The sequence below is a fragment of the Eucyclogobius newberryi genome, unplaced genomic scaffold (assembly GCF_026437365.1).
Source record: "Eucyclogobius newberryi isolate DKJ021-1_F unplaced genomic scaffold, fEucNew1.0.hap1 SCAF_7, whole genome shotgun sequence".
NCBI classification, from domain to species: domain Eukaryota; kingdom Metazoa; phylum Chordata; class Actinopteri; order Gobiiformes; family Gobiidae; genus Eucyclogobius; species Eucyclogobius newberryi.
In genome coordinates, this window is record NW_027316389.1 from 31,083,577 (window position 1) to 31,101,679 (window position 18,103).

Consider the following 18,103-nt stretch of genomic DNA (forward strand, 5'->3'; position numbering starts at 1 on the left):
GTTGTAAATCGAAGCAGAAAAACTCCGGGCTTGTATGGAGACACGAGCAGCGCGGAGCCGGGGGGAAGGGGGCGGGAGGCGGCTGGAGAGGGGGGATGATGACGCGTGCCTGTGGGTATGACGCGGTCTTGTAGACACCCCCGTCAGTTTGGAGATTCGAGGAAAGGAGATAGTCTGTAATATAGCTAAACACTGTGGGAATCAATCAAAAAAACACTCTGGGTACATATATGAAGCACAAATAGCAATGTAAGAAGGTTAAAAGCTCTGAAAAGTCGATTTTGCATGTTATGGGACCTTTAACATGCACTGTCCTGGCCAAATAAATAAATATTAAATTCTAGTTTACAATACAAAAGGGAGATTATACTTTTGTGTACTCTAGTGATTATTCTATTATTATTCTAAATCAGGCATGTCCAGACGCTGGCCTGGGAGCCAAATGACCTAAAGTTTAATTGGCCCAAATGATTATACAATAATGTAGTTTTTACTGCAAATTGAAGTAATTCTAAAGTAATACCACCTCTACAACCTCAATACAATAACATTGTATTGCTATTCAAACCTAAAATTAATGTCCCAAGCTTAATTAAAAGGCATGGTGGCCCTTTCAAAGATATGGCTCTTAGGGAAAAATGCTTGGACACCTCTGTTCTTAATGTTTATTGACAGATCATTCTTTTGTAGATTGAATATTAAAAAAAACATTTAGCTGTTGTGCTAAATAATGCCACTCAAAGTATTTAAAGATGAACACAAGGACCACAAGCACCTTAAAAACTTACTTTAAAAAAATTAAAAAGAAGACAACTAATGCAAGCATTTGTTTACCCGGCGGAGATGATCAGTGACGGGTGCATTGTCCAGGCTTTGACATGGCTGCAGGGGAAGCACAGAGTGAACCAGGTGCAAGTCTTTCTCTGGATCCACTGCTGGTGCAACCTGACAAAATATAAATATATAAAATAAAGAACATGACCAAGATAAGGCAATTGGCGTTCTCGGTTGTGATGTTATACTCCACGAGAGCCAAATTTCCTTATAGATAACATTGTATTTTGTCATGAAATATATACAAGGTAAATCTAGAAATATTTTAAAGACCAGTCATATTTATTTGTATTACAACAAAAATCTCAATTTTTACTATTTTGATTTCCGCTGCCCTCCATCTGTATAAAATACCATTGGCCTATGAGATAATTGCTGTGTTTCAGATGACAGCACAACATTCTAAACTGTAATTAAGAAGCTAAAATGAAAGTATTACAATCACACTTGTTTGGAAACTACAATTAATCCATTTGTATATGTTGCATATTTCAAACCACAATGTAACGTTACCATTTGTTTTCCATATGTACAAAGTTTTTATTTGGGCTGACCAAAATATATAGCAATTATTAAATTGAAATAGGACAAAAGGAAGTAGAAAAAGAAAATGCTTTTCAACAGTAGTGATTATTTTGTTAATATCGTTTCCAATTACATAGCTTTGCAAATTATTTAAAAAACAAACAAACACATACTGCCGCTTCTTCTGCCTCAACATCATGATTTAGGGGATCTGGGTTCAACCACTCCAAAAGCCTGGAAACAGTCATTAGCCAAGAATTCATATTGCATACAAATATATCTTCGAATGAAAAAGTACATTCTATAGCTCCGCCAGCAAAGATACATGCTATCCTTTATTAAGAATCCCAATAGGTAAGATTGACCGGCTAAACCAGTCAGATAATAGAATGAAAAACTGAAGAAAAAAAATTAAAATAAAAAATTTAAGGAAGGAAAAAAGGACTGAGAAACAATGCATTTCAGGCAAATTGGCAATACAAGCAAAAACAATGCTTAAATGTGGGAGTGATGTGCTTGAAAGGAAATAAGCGTCTGTGATTGGACTGGCAGAAAAAAAAGAACGAATTTGCTGCGAGAATGATCACAGACACTGGCTTGCCAGGATATGAAAGTATTTTAGAGCTATATTCACCGTGAACAGGCCCAGTGATCCTCACTTCTCCAGGACTTCTCCATTGTTTCAGACCCACACAAGCTACTGCTCTCACTGCTGAAGAGAAACAAACTCAATATATTCTTTAAGAATTAACCAGGAATACTTGTAAGGGGTTTCATTAAAAAATACCTTTTGGTATCATTCCTAAGATGCTGAAACTCAAGCTCAAGTAGAGAGTCATTGTTTCCTCTGCAAAAGTGTTTATAATGCATGTAAAGATTGTGAAAAAGGACTTAACTAATATGTAATTTAATATATCAGCTATTCTCACCTTACACTTAATTTTACATCATTTACAAGTAAAGGTTCACTGTAAAATAAATGATTAATTCCTTATTGTTTAAACATTATGTAATATTTTCCTCAAAATAACCATTTCCATACTGGGAAGGTGTGCAAGTTTCAGTGGCTGCAGAAGTGTCTTCTGGGTTTTTAAGTTTGTCCTCTCGATTAAAGCTCTGTAAAGGAAAAGGCCAGTTTAATCAAATCAAATTGTGTCATTTGTACTCACAGGATGTAGCGTTGTAATTTATGAAGGAAGAAGTACATAAAAATAAAGAGACACAGGACCATGACCCATCACACTTACACTAGCCGTGTGATTGATTGAGTGGGGGTTCAAAAACTTTAAAAACCTAAAAGGAACACCACGTCATTATTATAATAAACAAACACTCAATATTATGGAATAGAAGCACTCACTTAAATAAGCTAAGATTTCTGGTCAGAGCTGCAGCCAGAGAGGATTCTGTCTCTTCTGAACAGTGACTGAACCATAAAAGCACAACATGCAAGTGAGTGAACAGGGAAGCCTAAAGGTGGTTATACATGTACAATTTACCTTTCGGCAGCACAAGCAACTGAACTTTTATCTGATGGGCTGTCAAAGAGTAGTTCTGCTTCGGTCACATCTGTAAAGCTGTCTTTTTCAGCATTAGCCATTTCAGTTAAAGTCTGAGAAAAACACATTTTATCATAACATTTTTATACACTAAGTCACATTTCTACCAGTCTGGATCTGGGTGAGAGAATGGAGACAATACTGCTGAACAAAATGTCTAGCAGTAAAAATCTAAAAATAAATTGGCTATATTTTGAAAAGGTAGACGGCTTAACCACACTTAATGTTGTTTTTACTATATAGTATACTGTACATATTAAGGCCCGACCGTTAAGGACATTGGGGTACCAATATAAGGATGTTGGAGGTGTCAATATAACTGCAGATATTAAGTAATGTAAAATAAATACCGTTCTTTTTGGGCTATACAGCGCTCCTGTATGTGCTCCGCACAATAAATTTACAAAGAAAACAGAAATTGTACTTATACGGGCCGCACCTGATGATAAACCACAGGTGCCCACATTGTAATATGAGACATTTACACATGTAGTGCACAATAGTGACACGCCAGTTGTCTTTTGAACCGGGGGGCTCGTGGCACGCTCGCGGTCCGCTGGTGCGCCATAGGACTTTAGACAAATTTCTTCATGAATGAGTTTGATTGTAGTAAAACAGTATTTTGAATGAGCTTGATTTTTTTTATTCAGAGTAAAATCAGCCTTTATACTTTTCCATTCTGTGAATTTGCCATTTTATTTACTTTAGACTAAAGAGACTCCTCAGATTGTCTTTTCAGACCTCATCTTTCCCTCTTCAAATCTCTTACATTGAAGTTATTTGGAGGAAACTTGTCTCAACTGATCATTTAGGAGAGTTGGGAGATAATTCCTCACGCATTTATTTTAGAGGTTGGCACTGATCACTTTACATCGTCATCACATTTGTCTTGAGGTAGATGCTCTGTTCTGAATTGCAGTAGTGTCTTTAAAGCTCCTTATGAAATCCTCTTGGTTAAAATGCGCATTGATTTGGTCCCGACGTAATCACCGTCTGCTCCTGCTCACACCTCACCTGCTCCCAGAGCAGGCACGAGTTTCTCTAAACATGCCTAGAACTACGAGCTCACCCGCTAGTCTTTTAGTTAAAAACATAATATAGTAGTATTATGATTTTAGCCAAATGTGTCATCTACCAGCTGGGGATGCATACCTAAACCCACGTTCGGGTTCAGATTCAAATCCAAAGGCTTAGGTTTAGGTTCAGGTCCAGACCTAATGAGTCCGGGCCTAAACCCATGCCATATTAGCATAATGTTATAACAGCATAACACAAGCTACTTGGCTAAATTAAGTTGCCTGGTTTATGCAGTGTTTTTAACAGAAGTTACATCTTACAAATCACAAGCTACTAGCTAGCAGCTAAACTATAGCTTGAAGGTTGAATGGACGATTTTTTTTGGCATAAATCTGAGTCTCATTTCCTCGTGGCGTGGACTGCCGATTAGTCCTGCCACGTATCAATCATAAAACGCACCTACCGATCACCTGCAGCCGCGTGTGGCTCGTCCCACATTTCCGCGTGTCTAAGCGCATTGATATATCATAATATAGTTCCCTCAGTGTACGGGGCAAAATGAAGACGGCGAAAGACTGTTCGAGCTGACTCAGAAGCATGCGCACTTCCGCCTGCGTTCTCAAATCGCCGAAAAATCGTCCATTGCGCCTTTAACAGTTAACACAAATTCATGTGTTTCACTTGAGGAACAACTTCTGAACAAGAGCATGTCGAGTGTTGTTGACAGAGTCAGTCTGGGTCAAGCGGTCAAAGCAGCGGTTTCATCTGATACAATGTTTTGCCTTTAGATACATTTCCACTCATTAATTTTGCAGAGCCATTGGCATTAATGGCTATTAAGTCAGGTAAAACCCTTAAAAAAAAGTCAGGTAAAACCCTTCAATCAGACAATACACCAGTGTAAATAATTAACAGTGTAAAACTGTGTTACAAAAACTAGCATAAAAGTCAACTAGAACCACTATAAAGCAATCAACTTAGCAGTATCAAAAAAAGAATATAAAAATATTTTACACAACACATCAAATAATACATCATATTAGAAGCATTAAACACCAGACCATATTTGACAACTGTAGAATATGAATACAAAATACTATTACAAAATATAAACTCCAATTAATGAATGCAGCAATTAAGCAATAATTGACTTTGTATTTACTTAATGCCAAATACATCACACCACAACATAACACTTAAGCTATTTCATTCATATTCACACCCACACCAAAGACCCAGACAAGAACCCACGAGTCCAGAACCGATTCACCGGGGTTTTGTTTTTTTTTTGGACCGAAACGTTTTTACAAGTCCGGTTCGGTCCGTCGTACCAGTACGCATCCCCACTACCAGCCATGTGAAGTGACGTGCTCAGACTGAGCCAAATGGTTTCTCACGGCAGCCACAGAAGGCACGGTCTTCACACGTTAAAAAGCGATGTAAACGGGTCATGGGCCTGTAAAAACATCTTATTTTGCAGAGAAAATGAGGCTTAATGGTTTTGATAACGTCTGCACGTAAGTTCAGAGTATTTAAATCCAGTGCTGCCTCAGTCAGAGAAAGGAGTACCGTATTATGCGCACGAAAAGGCGCACCGGATTATTAAGCGCATAAGATAAACAAAACAGACGGATAAGTCAGAGTCAGTTGAGCTTTATGAAACGCGTTACTCATTCAGATCAACATTGTTCAACATCAAAACACACTCTGCTATCGCTAACAGACATGTTAGCATATCCAAATCAATTCTCAGTCAAGATCACTTGTAAACATGTAAAATACAAACACAGAACACACTCTGCTACCGCTAAAAGACACGTTAGCGTATTCACAACAACTCCCAGCCTCGTTCAGTTGCAACACGTAAAATACAACACTGTCTGATATTGCTAAAAGACAGTTAGCATATCCACAACAACTACCAACCTCGTTCAGTTGCAACACGTAAAATACAACACAATACACTCACTTTTTCAGTTCATTCCTCGTCATCAAATCCTTCAAATGCGCCGAAGTACATCCCGCACAGCTATGACCAGACTCCCGATTTACCTGGGACAGCCCCGATTGTTTACGTCCCGTGTCCCGGTTTAATGTCTGCTGGGGCGCATAATGGTAAAAGCAGCCAAAGCGCCAATAGTGCTCCGTGCTAAAAATCTCTTTGGTCATGTGATCCCGCATCTCGGACCCACGCGGCAGTTCAGTGATAACTCTGGCCTTTTGATTCCGACAGTTGACTGATAATTTAGCCCGCATAAACGCATTTCTAATAATATAAGAGTTCAAATGGTCTCTTGGCAGCAGCCATCTTGGGGTCCTTCATTTACCGGTAGGTGTCTGCGTTGTGTCTGACTGAAAATGTTCTTTACGTTTTGACAAAGTTTCGCGTGCGCCGCGTGCAGGTAGACTACTGTTCCCAGAATGCTTTGCACATATGTTGTTGGGACTTCCGGTTCCGGAGTACTGTAAATATAGTCACGCATCGGCGTCTCGTGTCCCATATCTTCTTTATACACCATGTACCACACAAAATATCTTTGCGGTCAGTAAGCACAACCAGAAATAAACCATATATTAAGCGCACCAGACTATTAAGCGCACGGACAGCTTTTGAGGACGTTAAAGACTTTTACGTGCGCTTTATAGTGCGGAAAATACGGTAGAACTGCAACTCCGCAGACACCCTGCAACTCCAGCCCTGCCCTACAACCCTGGACCCCCCGCTCCACTATCACAGTCACAATCGTAAGTTTAAAATACAGCGCTCTCTCCTCTGTTGTGCTTTGAAACAGCCTCTACATCCATGGAAACAGCCGCGATGACACTGGGCTAAAGTGAACGGCACACGAAACCAACGCCGAAAAATGACAACGTGGAGAGCCACAGCCCAAAACACCAGGGATCACTGAGGCGTCTCACTCAACATACAGTTTTACAAACAAGTTTCTTACTTTAAGGCTATAATAACTGTTTACAGTCTGGTGACAAATTAGTCCTTTATATATATTCATTATATACAAATAGAATAGTTTGTACTGGTGAAGTGAAATGTTGCCATTTTGGGGACAAACTGAAATTAAGAATGTGTTATTTTAAGCAGAAACTCTATTTGTTAATTACTAAAAACTTGATTTTAAAAATGTGTTTTTTAATAGTTAACGAATGTACAAAATAAGATTACTTGATTAATCAAAAAAAAAAAAAAAATCAATAAGATTATTCAATTACTAAAATAATCTATAGTTGAAGACCTAAACAGGAGCGTCACTTTGGAGCTACATTCAGCTGCACTACGGCGTCTCAGACACACAAGAAAACTACTGCACCAAAAAAAGGAGCTGCGCTAAATATTGGTCAGTAAATTGGACAATATGATTGTATTCTAGAGAGTTTAAGATTTAAAGCAATGTATAATATTGGCCAGAGTTTGGCTAATAGTTATCCAAGTGTCCATATCGGCAAAAAATATTGGTCGGGCCCTTCTGAAAGTATAAAACATGGGTAATTCTCACCTGAGATGCATCTGCTGGCCTAGTGCATGTCTCTATTGAATCCATTGTGCAGGTTGCTGTTAAATATAAAAGATTTCAAAAATATCAGCTTCATATTCAAAATGCAGCTCTTCTCTTTTACCTGCAGATGGCGGAGATTGTGGAGCAGACTTTGGTAGAGGCTTTAAATAGTTTACAGCCTGCTTTGTGAAGTTGAAGGATAACATCATTGGCTTTCGATCTTCCTCATCCAAGCCACTTGCTGCCGCTGCTGGGTCTTTGCTGTAGTAAGCAAACTTTTTGGCCACTAGTTCGTCATTCACACAAATCTACAATGAAAAAAATGCATTTTACACATACATACTGCATGTCCATACTAGCAGACTTGTGTCATAAAATGTATGCACTGTGTAATATGAATAAGGCAGTAGTTTTGTATTTTTACAGTTTTTTCACCTTAACTGTACCAAACATGAGATAGAGCTGGATTGATGTTGAATCATCTTCTGTTCCATACAACACAGCTTCCGTTTGAGTGGAGCCTTTAAGTGGAAAAAAATATCAAAATATCTTGGTTGCAGAGTGCTAAAATAAGAATGCATATTAGTTTAATCACATGTTCTTACCTTGAAGGAGATTATGTAAGTAAAGTGTAGCAGAGCTGTCCCAGTGACAAGATGGTCTACAAAAACATAAGAAATAAACCTTAAAACCTATATTTTTGTATTGCTTTTAACACTCAACAGGTGTAGGTAGAATATAAAGCTGACATGTAAAGCAGAAAACCGCTTTTGCACTGATCAGAGCATCTGCACAAAACTTCACTGAATGCAGCAGTGTTACAGGCAAAACCTTTTCCACCTTTATGCAGAGGAGCTGAACATGAGTCGTATTGTAATAAAACACTCATTCTAAAGCTTAACATGCAGAGGAGAGCCCTCATGTGAGATGCATTCTAATCCTCCTGCGCTGGTGTTAGGAGCGAGCTAGGTGGTAAAGGGAGTGAGGGGGGAGAAAGAAAGAGTGAGAGGGGGAGGGGGAGGGAGAGAGAGAGGGAGAGGAGAGGGTGGAAGAGGAGTTTCCTGGCAGTGGATCGGGCCGGACGAGACGGCACTTGGGTTCGGATACGGACTGGAGTTGTATTAGTGACCTAGGCTCTACAGTATACGGTACTGAGATACATTTTGTGTTGAGCCTCACGTCATCTTTGCATTTTCCTCATTCACACACACTTGAAGTCGTGTTGGTCTTATTCCTGAAAGATGGAACCTCTGGACCCAAAATGGTAGCAGCAGGAAGTCTGGCATGATCACTCGAATCCTAACAACAAACAATGAAGAATGTTACGTCAAAAAAGCCCTTGAAATGCAGAAATAAGTTAAAATATAGCCGCAAGCGGCAATGATCGGCCCTCGCCACGCCGCAAGAGAATGGCGAGCGCCGCCATTATCGCTCCGCGCCCCAATTGTCCTTTTATTACGCCTACTGCTGAATCTGTGACGCTGTCATATCTTCTCCCCTTTGTTTTACCATCAAAAAGCAATTTTATTTTGAATTCTTGGCAAAATGTGCGGCTTTGCCGCACAGACACCGTGACTCTGAATAAAAATGTGGATAACTTTTGATGGTCCACACCTGAAGATGAGTCTCACCAAATTTCACGTTGATAGGGCTGACGCCCTGGGAGGAGTTGGTGAAAGTATTAAGTGTAAACATGTTCTGGCGATTTCCCCATTGGAATAACATGGGAGGTTTCGGTCATCGCTACAGCAAAGCCGTAACAATTATGACATGGGTTTCATTTACTTTTTTGATGGGTATGCCAAAATTGAGTTTTGTGTCAAATTTCAGATAATTTCGCAAAATTGAACATTTAACCTCCATATAAAATCTGTAGGGGGCGCTGTGGCACCAAATTAATTAATTTCACTTCAAGTAGGTTTAGGGCAAAGAGTTTAACAACTGATTGTAATTTGACGCAATTCGGACTTTATCTGCGCAAACGGCAGGAATGTTAAATTTGGGAGATTTCTGAAATTGTAGCTAAAGTTTGCGGCTTCGCCGCTCAGAGACCGTGACAGGTATCAATGTAATTTGAATAACTTGATGTCCCACTCCTCAGTACCATTTTCACCTAATTTCAGCTTTTTAGAGCCAACGCCCTGGGAGGAGTTCGTAAAAGTACGACGTTTGGAAAAACTCCCGAGTCATGCTTAGCCATTTTTGAACCAATATGGCCGACATTTGGTTGGGTGGACGGCGTTGCCGTAATAATATTTTTTACTTCTCTTGTCACCATCTACCTCTGCGCCAAATTTCATGATTCTACGATCAGATTTTCTTTGGGTCATTTCCTATCTCAATGCATTTTTGGTACATTTGGGGGCGCTGACGCGCCAATTTTTTTTTATTTTAGAAAAGGGAAATAGCCAGAATGTAGAGAGGCACGATTTTTAGAGGTGTGCACATTTTTGTGACTTTTCGTCAATGTTCACTGGGTGAAAAATAGGGGGGTTGGTCCCGAGAAGAAAGAAAGAAAGAAAGAACAAAGAAAGAATAATATTCCGATGCGAAAACAATGTTTCCCATTTTTCAAATATCATAAACTATACATTTTTGTGGGTCCCTGGTCACTGACGGGTACTTTCGTTAATTTTGAGTGGGCTCCGCCCACTTTGTGTTTTTGGCCCTCTATACAGTAATAATGTTCAATTTTTGCATTACATGCTTATATGCACGGAACATGCAAGATATGGGGAACGTATTCGTGAGCTACTTGCAAATGAGTGCTTTATATGGGGATGACGACCGCGAATGTAAAGTGCTCATTTAGTGCGCACTTTTGCACGGGTTTCGCCCGTTTACAACGGTAATGTTCCATTTTCCTACTACTAATTAGTATGCACGGGGCGTGCGTGAGTGAAGGAGTGCGTTAGTGAGTGTTTGGAAGTGGGCCAGCGCTTTGCGCTCGATTTCGTGCGCACTATGTGCGCACTTTCACAGCCGTGCTTTGCACGGCATTACAAGATTAACAGGCCTCTCGCCAGCTTGTGGCGCTCGGGCCTAATGAGCTTCTTTAAGACGAAGCTTCACATAATTTCTTCCACATAGCACAAAAATAAATAAATGACAATAAAAATGATCCAATTTCAGTCATAATTTAGGTCCAATTAAACCCTGCACTGGTCGATTTATTTTTCCAATTTCTTTTGTAATAAAAAACATTAAAATGTTTGCTGTTAAGGTGGGCAACCAGACTTTATTCCTGTGAATGAGCAAATTTTGTTTGTACCCGTACAGAATATTATTAAAGCAGCACCCCAGCCTTCACTTTGTCATATGAAGCATATCAAATTAGTCTAAGGAATAGTAATGAACATATTGTATTCTAATGTAATCTTACTGGTTTGTGGACACTACAAGCTGTTCTCCGTAGTCAACCAAGAAGCATCGAGCCTGACTGGACACAGAGTCTGTGATGATTGCCTCCATCTTTGCCCGACACCATGACTTTATAGCAGGCCAGTACACCACACAGACCTGGAAAAACACATTTGATTATTCATATAGTTTGTAGATATCGGATATACATTTCAAATTGTTGTTGTGTCCCCAAGCATGACTGTGACAGAGTAGCCTGACCTAAGCCCTGTACCTGCCAAACAGTTTATCAATTTCCTTCCTGGACCGTCTCCGCAGTTCTCTGTGTTAACCACCAAATCCCATCCCAGTTTTCTTGGGCGCACACTAGGCTACTGATACTGATGAATCATCCATGTACATAATTGTATTCAGTAACAAACATTTTGCCACTATCCATCTCCAGTTCGACGTTCCCACTGTCAAACTGACCGCCTCGCACACTTCCGGGTTAAGTGTCTTCACATGCAGGATAGTGACGTCAGTGTAGGGTGCCTATTTTTGCGGTAATTTTATTTTAGATATGAGAGCTTATTATGGTGGTTTATTATTATCTGCTGTTGTATGTAAATATTGTAAATTATTCATCAATATCTTTGTATAGCACTCTTCAAACTTTCTTTTGGTTTTGAGAAAATTCATAATTTAAAAACTGTTGTTAAATTATGAATTTTGTCAGAAGTGGGATGACTAGTCAAAGAAGGAGAAAAGCACTCCGTTCCCAAAGAAATTTGGAAGAGAAGTATGCAGTCGATGCTGTTGTCCAAAGGATAGTTCATGAAGACGGAGGTGCTACTCTACAACCTATGGGTGAGCTCCTTGGTCTGATGAGGGACTTTATGGCAGGCCAGCAGAAGAAAGGTGGGTCTACTTGAGGAGCTACGCCGGCTCTGGGGTTCACTGCACTTCATCAGCTGGACCTGGGATTGAGAGCTCCAGTATGAGCAGTCCCAGCCTTCGCTCTACCAACCCCTGTTGCTACAAGGCGCCCTCAGTGGGAGGCAACAGAATTCCACCAGCCGCCAGAGAAAGCCAGTGACCTGGATCTACTACCTATGGCGAGGAGACCATATGCAATAGAGCCGAATCTTCCTCCAGTGTGGAGAGGATAAAGAGAATGACTTGCTGTGGTTTGAGCAAATTGCAAATACTTGAAATGGCAAGAGACTGAGTGAGCATGTTGCCTTGTGCCACTCCTGTCGGGAAAAGCTTTGGAACACAGCAATGGGAGAATACAGCTCACTGCCACCGGGTTTGAAAGCCACCTTGTTGGTAAAATTTGCCATTTACCTGGAAACTTACAGTTTTGTTCTCCCACTTTTCCTGCAGGAGAGTCCCCTACCTACTATCGCCTAAAAAGCCTGTGCCGTAAGTGGATTCGTCCAAATGAGCTCACCAACAGGCTGCGAAATAGACGGGGGCCCGGGGCCCGTAAGCCCTCAAATCGCCGGCGGGCCCGGGGTTTGAATTAGGAAGGGGCCCGCCGTGCGCCCCTGTATAGAAATTCCTCGAAAAAAATCAAGATTTAACTAGTAATTTGGCCATATTTGGGGCATTTTCATCGCTTAAGTTTTGTTTTGACAGACATGCCACTTCGTAGTATTCTCGCTTCTCATTGGCCGAGCGGTGTCCGTGATCTAATTTCGATGAAAGTAAGCATCTGATTGGCCGCTGCGTTCGGTCACGTTCGGTTGTACTCGGAAATGTCCGGTCTAATTTTGCGCCAAAAGTGATATCTAGGTTGGCGGGCGTCAATCTCTTCTCAGTCCACAATTCAGTCTTTTTAAAGTTGTTTCAACAAAAGCTGTGTCACTGTGGAAGTATCCAAGGGCCCCGCCCTTTGGAGTTGTTAGCATGGGGGCAATGTATATATGTTAGTAGTTTATTTTGTAGGCTGTGATTTTATATATTCCACAAGATCTCCTTATGTCAAACGCTTTACTTTAACATTATTATATTGAATTAAACAGTATTGAAAGATCATGATTTCTGGTTTATAGGAATTCAGTATTTGCGCTCTTCCTTCATATCAAATAAAAGATAAAAGTACTTTAAATTGTTTTATGCTAATAACGAGGTTTAAAACAACACATTTATCTTGTTCTTATGACGCTGCGATGCCGCGCGCGCTTGTGGGCTCCTGAAATTGCTGGGGGGCCCCTAACTTTTTTAGATAGGGGGCCCCCCTGGCCCCTAACTTTGAAAATCTATTTCTCAGCCTGACCAAGGGAGCTAATTGGAGAGCACGTCATCCTTGAGCATGAACCCGTGGAATGCCAAAGTTGGCGTTGCAGCACCAGAATGCACACATATTTTGGGCACACAAGCACTTTTCATGAAGGAAACATTCACTTGTTTATTGATCTTTATTTAACCAGGAAAGTCCCAATGAGATTTAGCCTCTCTTTTTCAGGGGAGTCTTGGCCCCAGAGGAGAGGAGCCTATAGTAAATGTTTTTGGTGGTAAGGGAAACCTACACAGACACAAGAACATGCAAACTCTACACAGAAAGGCCACACCCCCCCAGGAGTTAAAACCAGGACCATCTCAATCCTTTAATAAGTCCCATCAATATTAAGCTTTAACGCAGTGGGACAAGCTGTCTGGAGATGTTCATGGCCAACATATTTTAGGTAGCATAAATTCTGTCAAGAACAAAATGACAGTATACACTGGAAAGGGCAGGGATAAAATGTCCTGACCTTATATGTAGTGCGACTGTGGTTTGGGTCATAAATCCAAGCCATAGAAAGGTTATTTCTCACCTGTCCTTTCTCAAAAGATGAGTGATTGAGATCGAGTTTGTGTTGGTCCTGGGTGACGTCATGGTAGAAAAGGTTAATTTCCGCTTTCATGTGATCGTACTGTCCCATGGACTGCGCGTCACCTGCAGTGGCCCCCACAATACGACCCCAGAGGAACGCAGGGCTTTCCACCTGAAGAAAACAGCATTGTAAAAAGCATTCAACAATACTTAAAGGCACAATGGACGATTTTTCGGCGATTTGAGAACGCAGGCGGAAGTGCGCATGCGCACTCCCCCGTGCGGACTGATACAACACACACGTGCGCTTGTTTATTAGCGCATCGCATCTCTCGTCTCCCGTAGATTTCCGTCTACTTCTGAGGCAGCTCGAACAGTCTTTCTCCGTCTTCATTTTGCCCCGTACACTGAGGGAACTATATTATGATAGATCAATGTGCTTAGACACGCGGAAATGTGGGACGAGCCGCACGCGGCTGCAGGTGAGCGGTAGGTGAGTTTTATGATTGATACGTGGCAGGACTAATCGGCAGGACTAATCGGCAGTCCACGCCACGAGGAAAAAAGACTCCGATTTGGGCCAAAAAAATCATCCATTCAACCTTTAATACTATACTATAATAGAAGTGGCCGCATAGTATCAAAATGTTACGGTGACTGTTGCACTCAGGGTGAGCAATAAGTTGTCTTCATACAACATCAATCTTTTATTATTTCAAGTAAAAAGGTCACTTTAGCCAGTTAATTGAATTACAAGTTGATCTCGACTGGTCTTTGGGCTTCCGTATCTCAGACTCACAACAGGAAGTTAAAGCTCATTTCGAGTAAAGGCATAACTTGGATTAGATTTGGCATATCAGACAGTGGGGCAGTTCTGTGACTTGTGTTGGTCAATAGATGAACATTGCTACTCGTGCTTTATGCACTGCAAAACAACTAAAGGGGCAGTTGCATAATTGCATTGCAATTATGAACAGTATTGAACAGTCATTAGCTGCAAGAGAAATGTTGGCATTTATAAGACAGGTTAGATGACATATTTCACTAAAACGTAGTGAACACAATTATATTTCAGGTTTTACTTTACATTTTGCTTATTTGTCCCCAGTTTAACCATTTTTGTTTTAGGATTTTTGTAAGTTTATAATGTTACTTCCTGGTTGGACATGGGCAGAAAATTGTTAAAACGGTCAGAAAAGTATATCAGTTAAGTGTAAATTATCTCGGTTTACAATGGCACATTGGATTCTGGGGGGATTCACATGGGGTTTTAGAACTTGGCTCCACTTCATGTAATTTACTTAAACTTTATTTTTCAAAATGTCTTCACAAACTGCAACTTGACAGAAGTAAAACTATGATAAATATTTACCACAAGTGCTATTCTACCAAACAAAAATCATATTTAGAAAAAGAGCACCTTTTATATAGCCTTTAAAGCAGGTAAGATTCCTTTTGGAATAATCTCCAGTGATAGATCAATTGTTAATTTTTTTGGGAATGTTCTTCACAAAAAATATTTCCATTGGAAAAGCAGGGGACGGACCCTTCAGTAGAAAAGTTACAAGTCAGGTCTGTGGAGACATAGGCCCCCTCACCACAAGGGTGCATATTATTCCAATCACAGCCTCGCCGGCCAATAATTGGCCACTGTAAACGTGCTAAAAGCAAACATTGCTATGGGACACAGTTGCTGCTGCTTGTTGGCGTGTGTGTGAAACCGTTACTGAGTGTCACTGAACTTGACGCATACACAGGCTGCAAAATAGACGGGGGCCCGTAAGCCCTCAAATCGCCGGCGGGCCCGGGGTTTGAATTAGGAGGGGGCCCGCCGTGCCCCTGTATCGAAATTCCTCGAAAAAAATCAAGATTTAACTAGTAATTTGGCCATATTTGGGGCATTTTCATCGCTTAAGTTTTGTTTTGACAGACATGCCACTTTGCGGTCGCGTTCGGTTGTACTCGGAAATGCCTGGTCTAATTTTGCCCCAAAAGTGATATCTAGGTTGGCGGGCGTCAATCTCTTCTCAGTCCACAATTCAGTCTTTTTAAAGTTGTTTGCAACAAAAGCTGTGTCGATGTCGAAGTATCCAAGGGCCCGCCCCCTTTGGAGTTGAGTTGTTAGCATCGGGGCAATGTATATGTTAGTAGTTTATTTTGTAGGCTGTGATTTTATATATTCCACAAGATCTCCTTGTGTCAAACGCTGTATACAGTATTTATTTTGTATCTAAGAAACATTATATTGAATTAAACAGTATTGAAAGATCATGATTTCTGGTTTATATGAATTCAGTATTTGTGCTCTTCCTTCATATCAAATAAAAGATAAAAGTACTTTAAATTGTTTTACATGCTAATAACCAGGTTTAAAACAACACATTTATCTTGTTCTTATGACGCCGCGATGCCGCACGCGCTTGTGGGCCCCTGAAATTGTTTGGGGGCCCCTAACTTTTTAGATAAGGGGCCAGGGGGGCCCTCTAACTTTGAAAATCTATTTCTCAGCCTGATACATTTACCACGCGCATCTCAGAGCTCCACTTCCTGTAATTACCGTGACAAACTCGAGTCTCACCCAATCAGCCGAACAGCGGCTGCTGCGCGCTAATCCAAGGTTAGATTGAACTGAAATACCTCGCCTGTCCTCGCTCTCTGACTTCCACCACCAGCGATCAAGTATTATTCATATCCAAAGAGGGAAACAGAAACGGCGCGCGTGCCAAGGAGAAGGTAAAACCGAGGCGCACGGAAAATGGAGTTTGGCGTGAGGAGAAAAACCCAGCTGCTGCTGCGCAAGGGCATCCTTCTTGTGGATGACTGCTGATGTGTGCTGAGAGGAGGGTTGAGTAGGAGTAGCAAGAAATATCCATGGAAGAAGTAACTTAGATGGTGAGTCTTCTTTTGACTTTGTTAATTTAAAATTCTTATTTATGCCCCACACATAACCTCATAGAGGTCAGGGGCAGTATTTCTTAAACTAAAAATGATTTGTTTCTGTCATTTACTGCAGGGTAAGAGGAGGTCCATGAAACAGACTGCAAAGACACAGACAACTGAGGATAACAACAGAGACAGTCAAGAAGACAATACAGTAGTAGTTTGACAATGGTTGGTTAAAACCTAAAGCTTTTCAGCGGCATATGGTTATAGTCTGATGCTAACATGACATTTGAGAGAAACTTGTAATAATTGTCTTCACTATTCACATGAGCAATACATCCAAGCAAGTACAGTAGTAGTTTGCCCAAATTACACTGAAATTAGTATGTTTATGGTATGGCTCATGAAACCCTGCAATTTCCATTATTGTTGGTCAGCTGTTGGAGCCACCTGGAAGAAAGTGTCCCTCATTTGGGGTTGAGCAAGTTGGCAACCCTAAGTACTGCTCACGTTTATGTTTAGGTTGCATGTCCATTAACTTAACTCTGTAGTTGTGGTACCAACACAAGCATACAATTGTATGATAAGTGAAGAAACTTGTAGCATTACACGAAAGGAGCTCAAATTGGTGTTGCCCTAAAGAACAATTTTATCACCACCATGTAAAAATACAAAGACCTGATGTTACCTTCAAGATGGATATTTTCAGCATGTTCGATTCTGGTACAAATGGCTGTAACATAAAGAAAAACCTTGTTAAATATTCTCAACGAAAGGTTCTTCAAAACTCTGAGGAAAACACTACCGCCAATTTTCTCCACCTGCTCTGGCGTTGACCGCTAACAAAATGCTAACTGAAGCTAGCGTGCCAAGTTACCTGTTTTATTCACCAGCAAATGTAAACCAGGACTTATTATCTCAATGACAAATATGCATGTTTAAATGTGATATAATCTCAGATTCTGCTCGAATTCGATCACCAATTCTACAGTTTTGTTTATATTGTTGTGAAAAAACAAACCTCTTGAGCAACATGTGGTCGGGGCCGTTCTGCGCTAACGAGGAGCAGATGGGTGAGTGCGCAGTGCACCTGGCGCCAACAGAGCAGCCACTAGGGGGCGCAAGCTATAATACATCCATGGGCGCAACAGACAGTTCTCGCTAGATTTTGCGTGAATCTACAAAAAAATGAGTTTCCAGACACTCAATTCTAATCGGTAAACAACTGCTAAACAATGCACAAAAAGTGAATACAAAGGATGGTCAACAATATCCCAAACTAACTGTTAGCTGATGAAAGTGTGTTAAACTCACTCTTTTCTATAATTAAGGATTATAGAAAAGGATTTGAAATTGCAGGGACAAGTGGCTCTAAAGTAAACCTTAAGTGGCATTTGTCGGGCTTTGAGATCTTACTCAAAGTTACAAATGACATTTTTTTCTAAAATGTTTTACTGTAAATTGGACATTAGCTACCGGTGAAGCAGATATTTAAAGGCAACATGTACAAATGAAGCTTGTTAATTGTTTTATTTCTAATAATAAATATTCTCACAGTCAACATTGCAAAACACCGTATAATTGAACAAAAACATTTTTTTTTAAAAAAG

General features: G+C 40.5%; 1 protein-coding gene across 1 annotated transcript in view; it reads right to left on the reverse strand.

Annotated features, from left to right (window-relative positions):
* Window positions 1-17,572, reverse strand: part of tdrd12 (tudor domain containing 12) — a 43,642-nt gene extending 26,070 nt beyond the window's left edge. Inside the window, exons 1-14 of the mRNA XM_072434440.1 lie at window positions 17,515-17,572; window positions 17,182-17,226; window positions 13,612-13,782; window positions 10,830-10,966; window positions 8,627-8,746; window positions 8,053-8,108; window positions 7,883-7,968; window positions 7,569-7,755; window positions 7,448-7,503; window positions 2,859-2,971; window positions 2,147-2,206; window positions 1,994-2,068; window positions 1,533-1,593; window positions 835-945 (exon numbers count right to left, since the gene is read on the reverse strand). Of these exons, the coding sequence (XP_072290541.1) occupies window positions 835-945; window positions 1,533-1,593; window positions 1,994-2,068; window positions 2,147-2,206; window positions 2,859-2,971; window positions 7,448-7,503; window positions 7,569-7,755; window positions 7,883-7,968; window positions 8,053-8,108; window positions 8,627-8,746; window positions 10,830-10,966; window positions 13,612-13,782; window positions 17,182-17,205 (1,257 nt within the window). The 5' untranslated portion in view covers window positions 17,206-17,226; window positions 17,515-17,572. The remainder of the gene's footprint in view (window positions 1-834; window positions 946-1,532; window positions 1,594-1,993; window positions 2,069-2,146; window positions 2,207-2,858; window positions 2,972-7,447; window positions 7,504-7,568; window positions 7,756-7,882; window positions 7,969-8,052; window positions 8,109-8,626; window positions 8,747-10,829; window positions 10,967-13,611; window positions 13,783-17,181; window positions 17,227-17,514) is intronic.
* Between the last annotated feature and the right edge of the window lie 531 nt (window positions 17,573-18,103).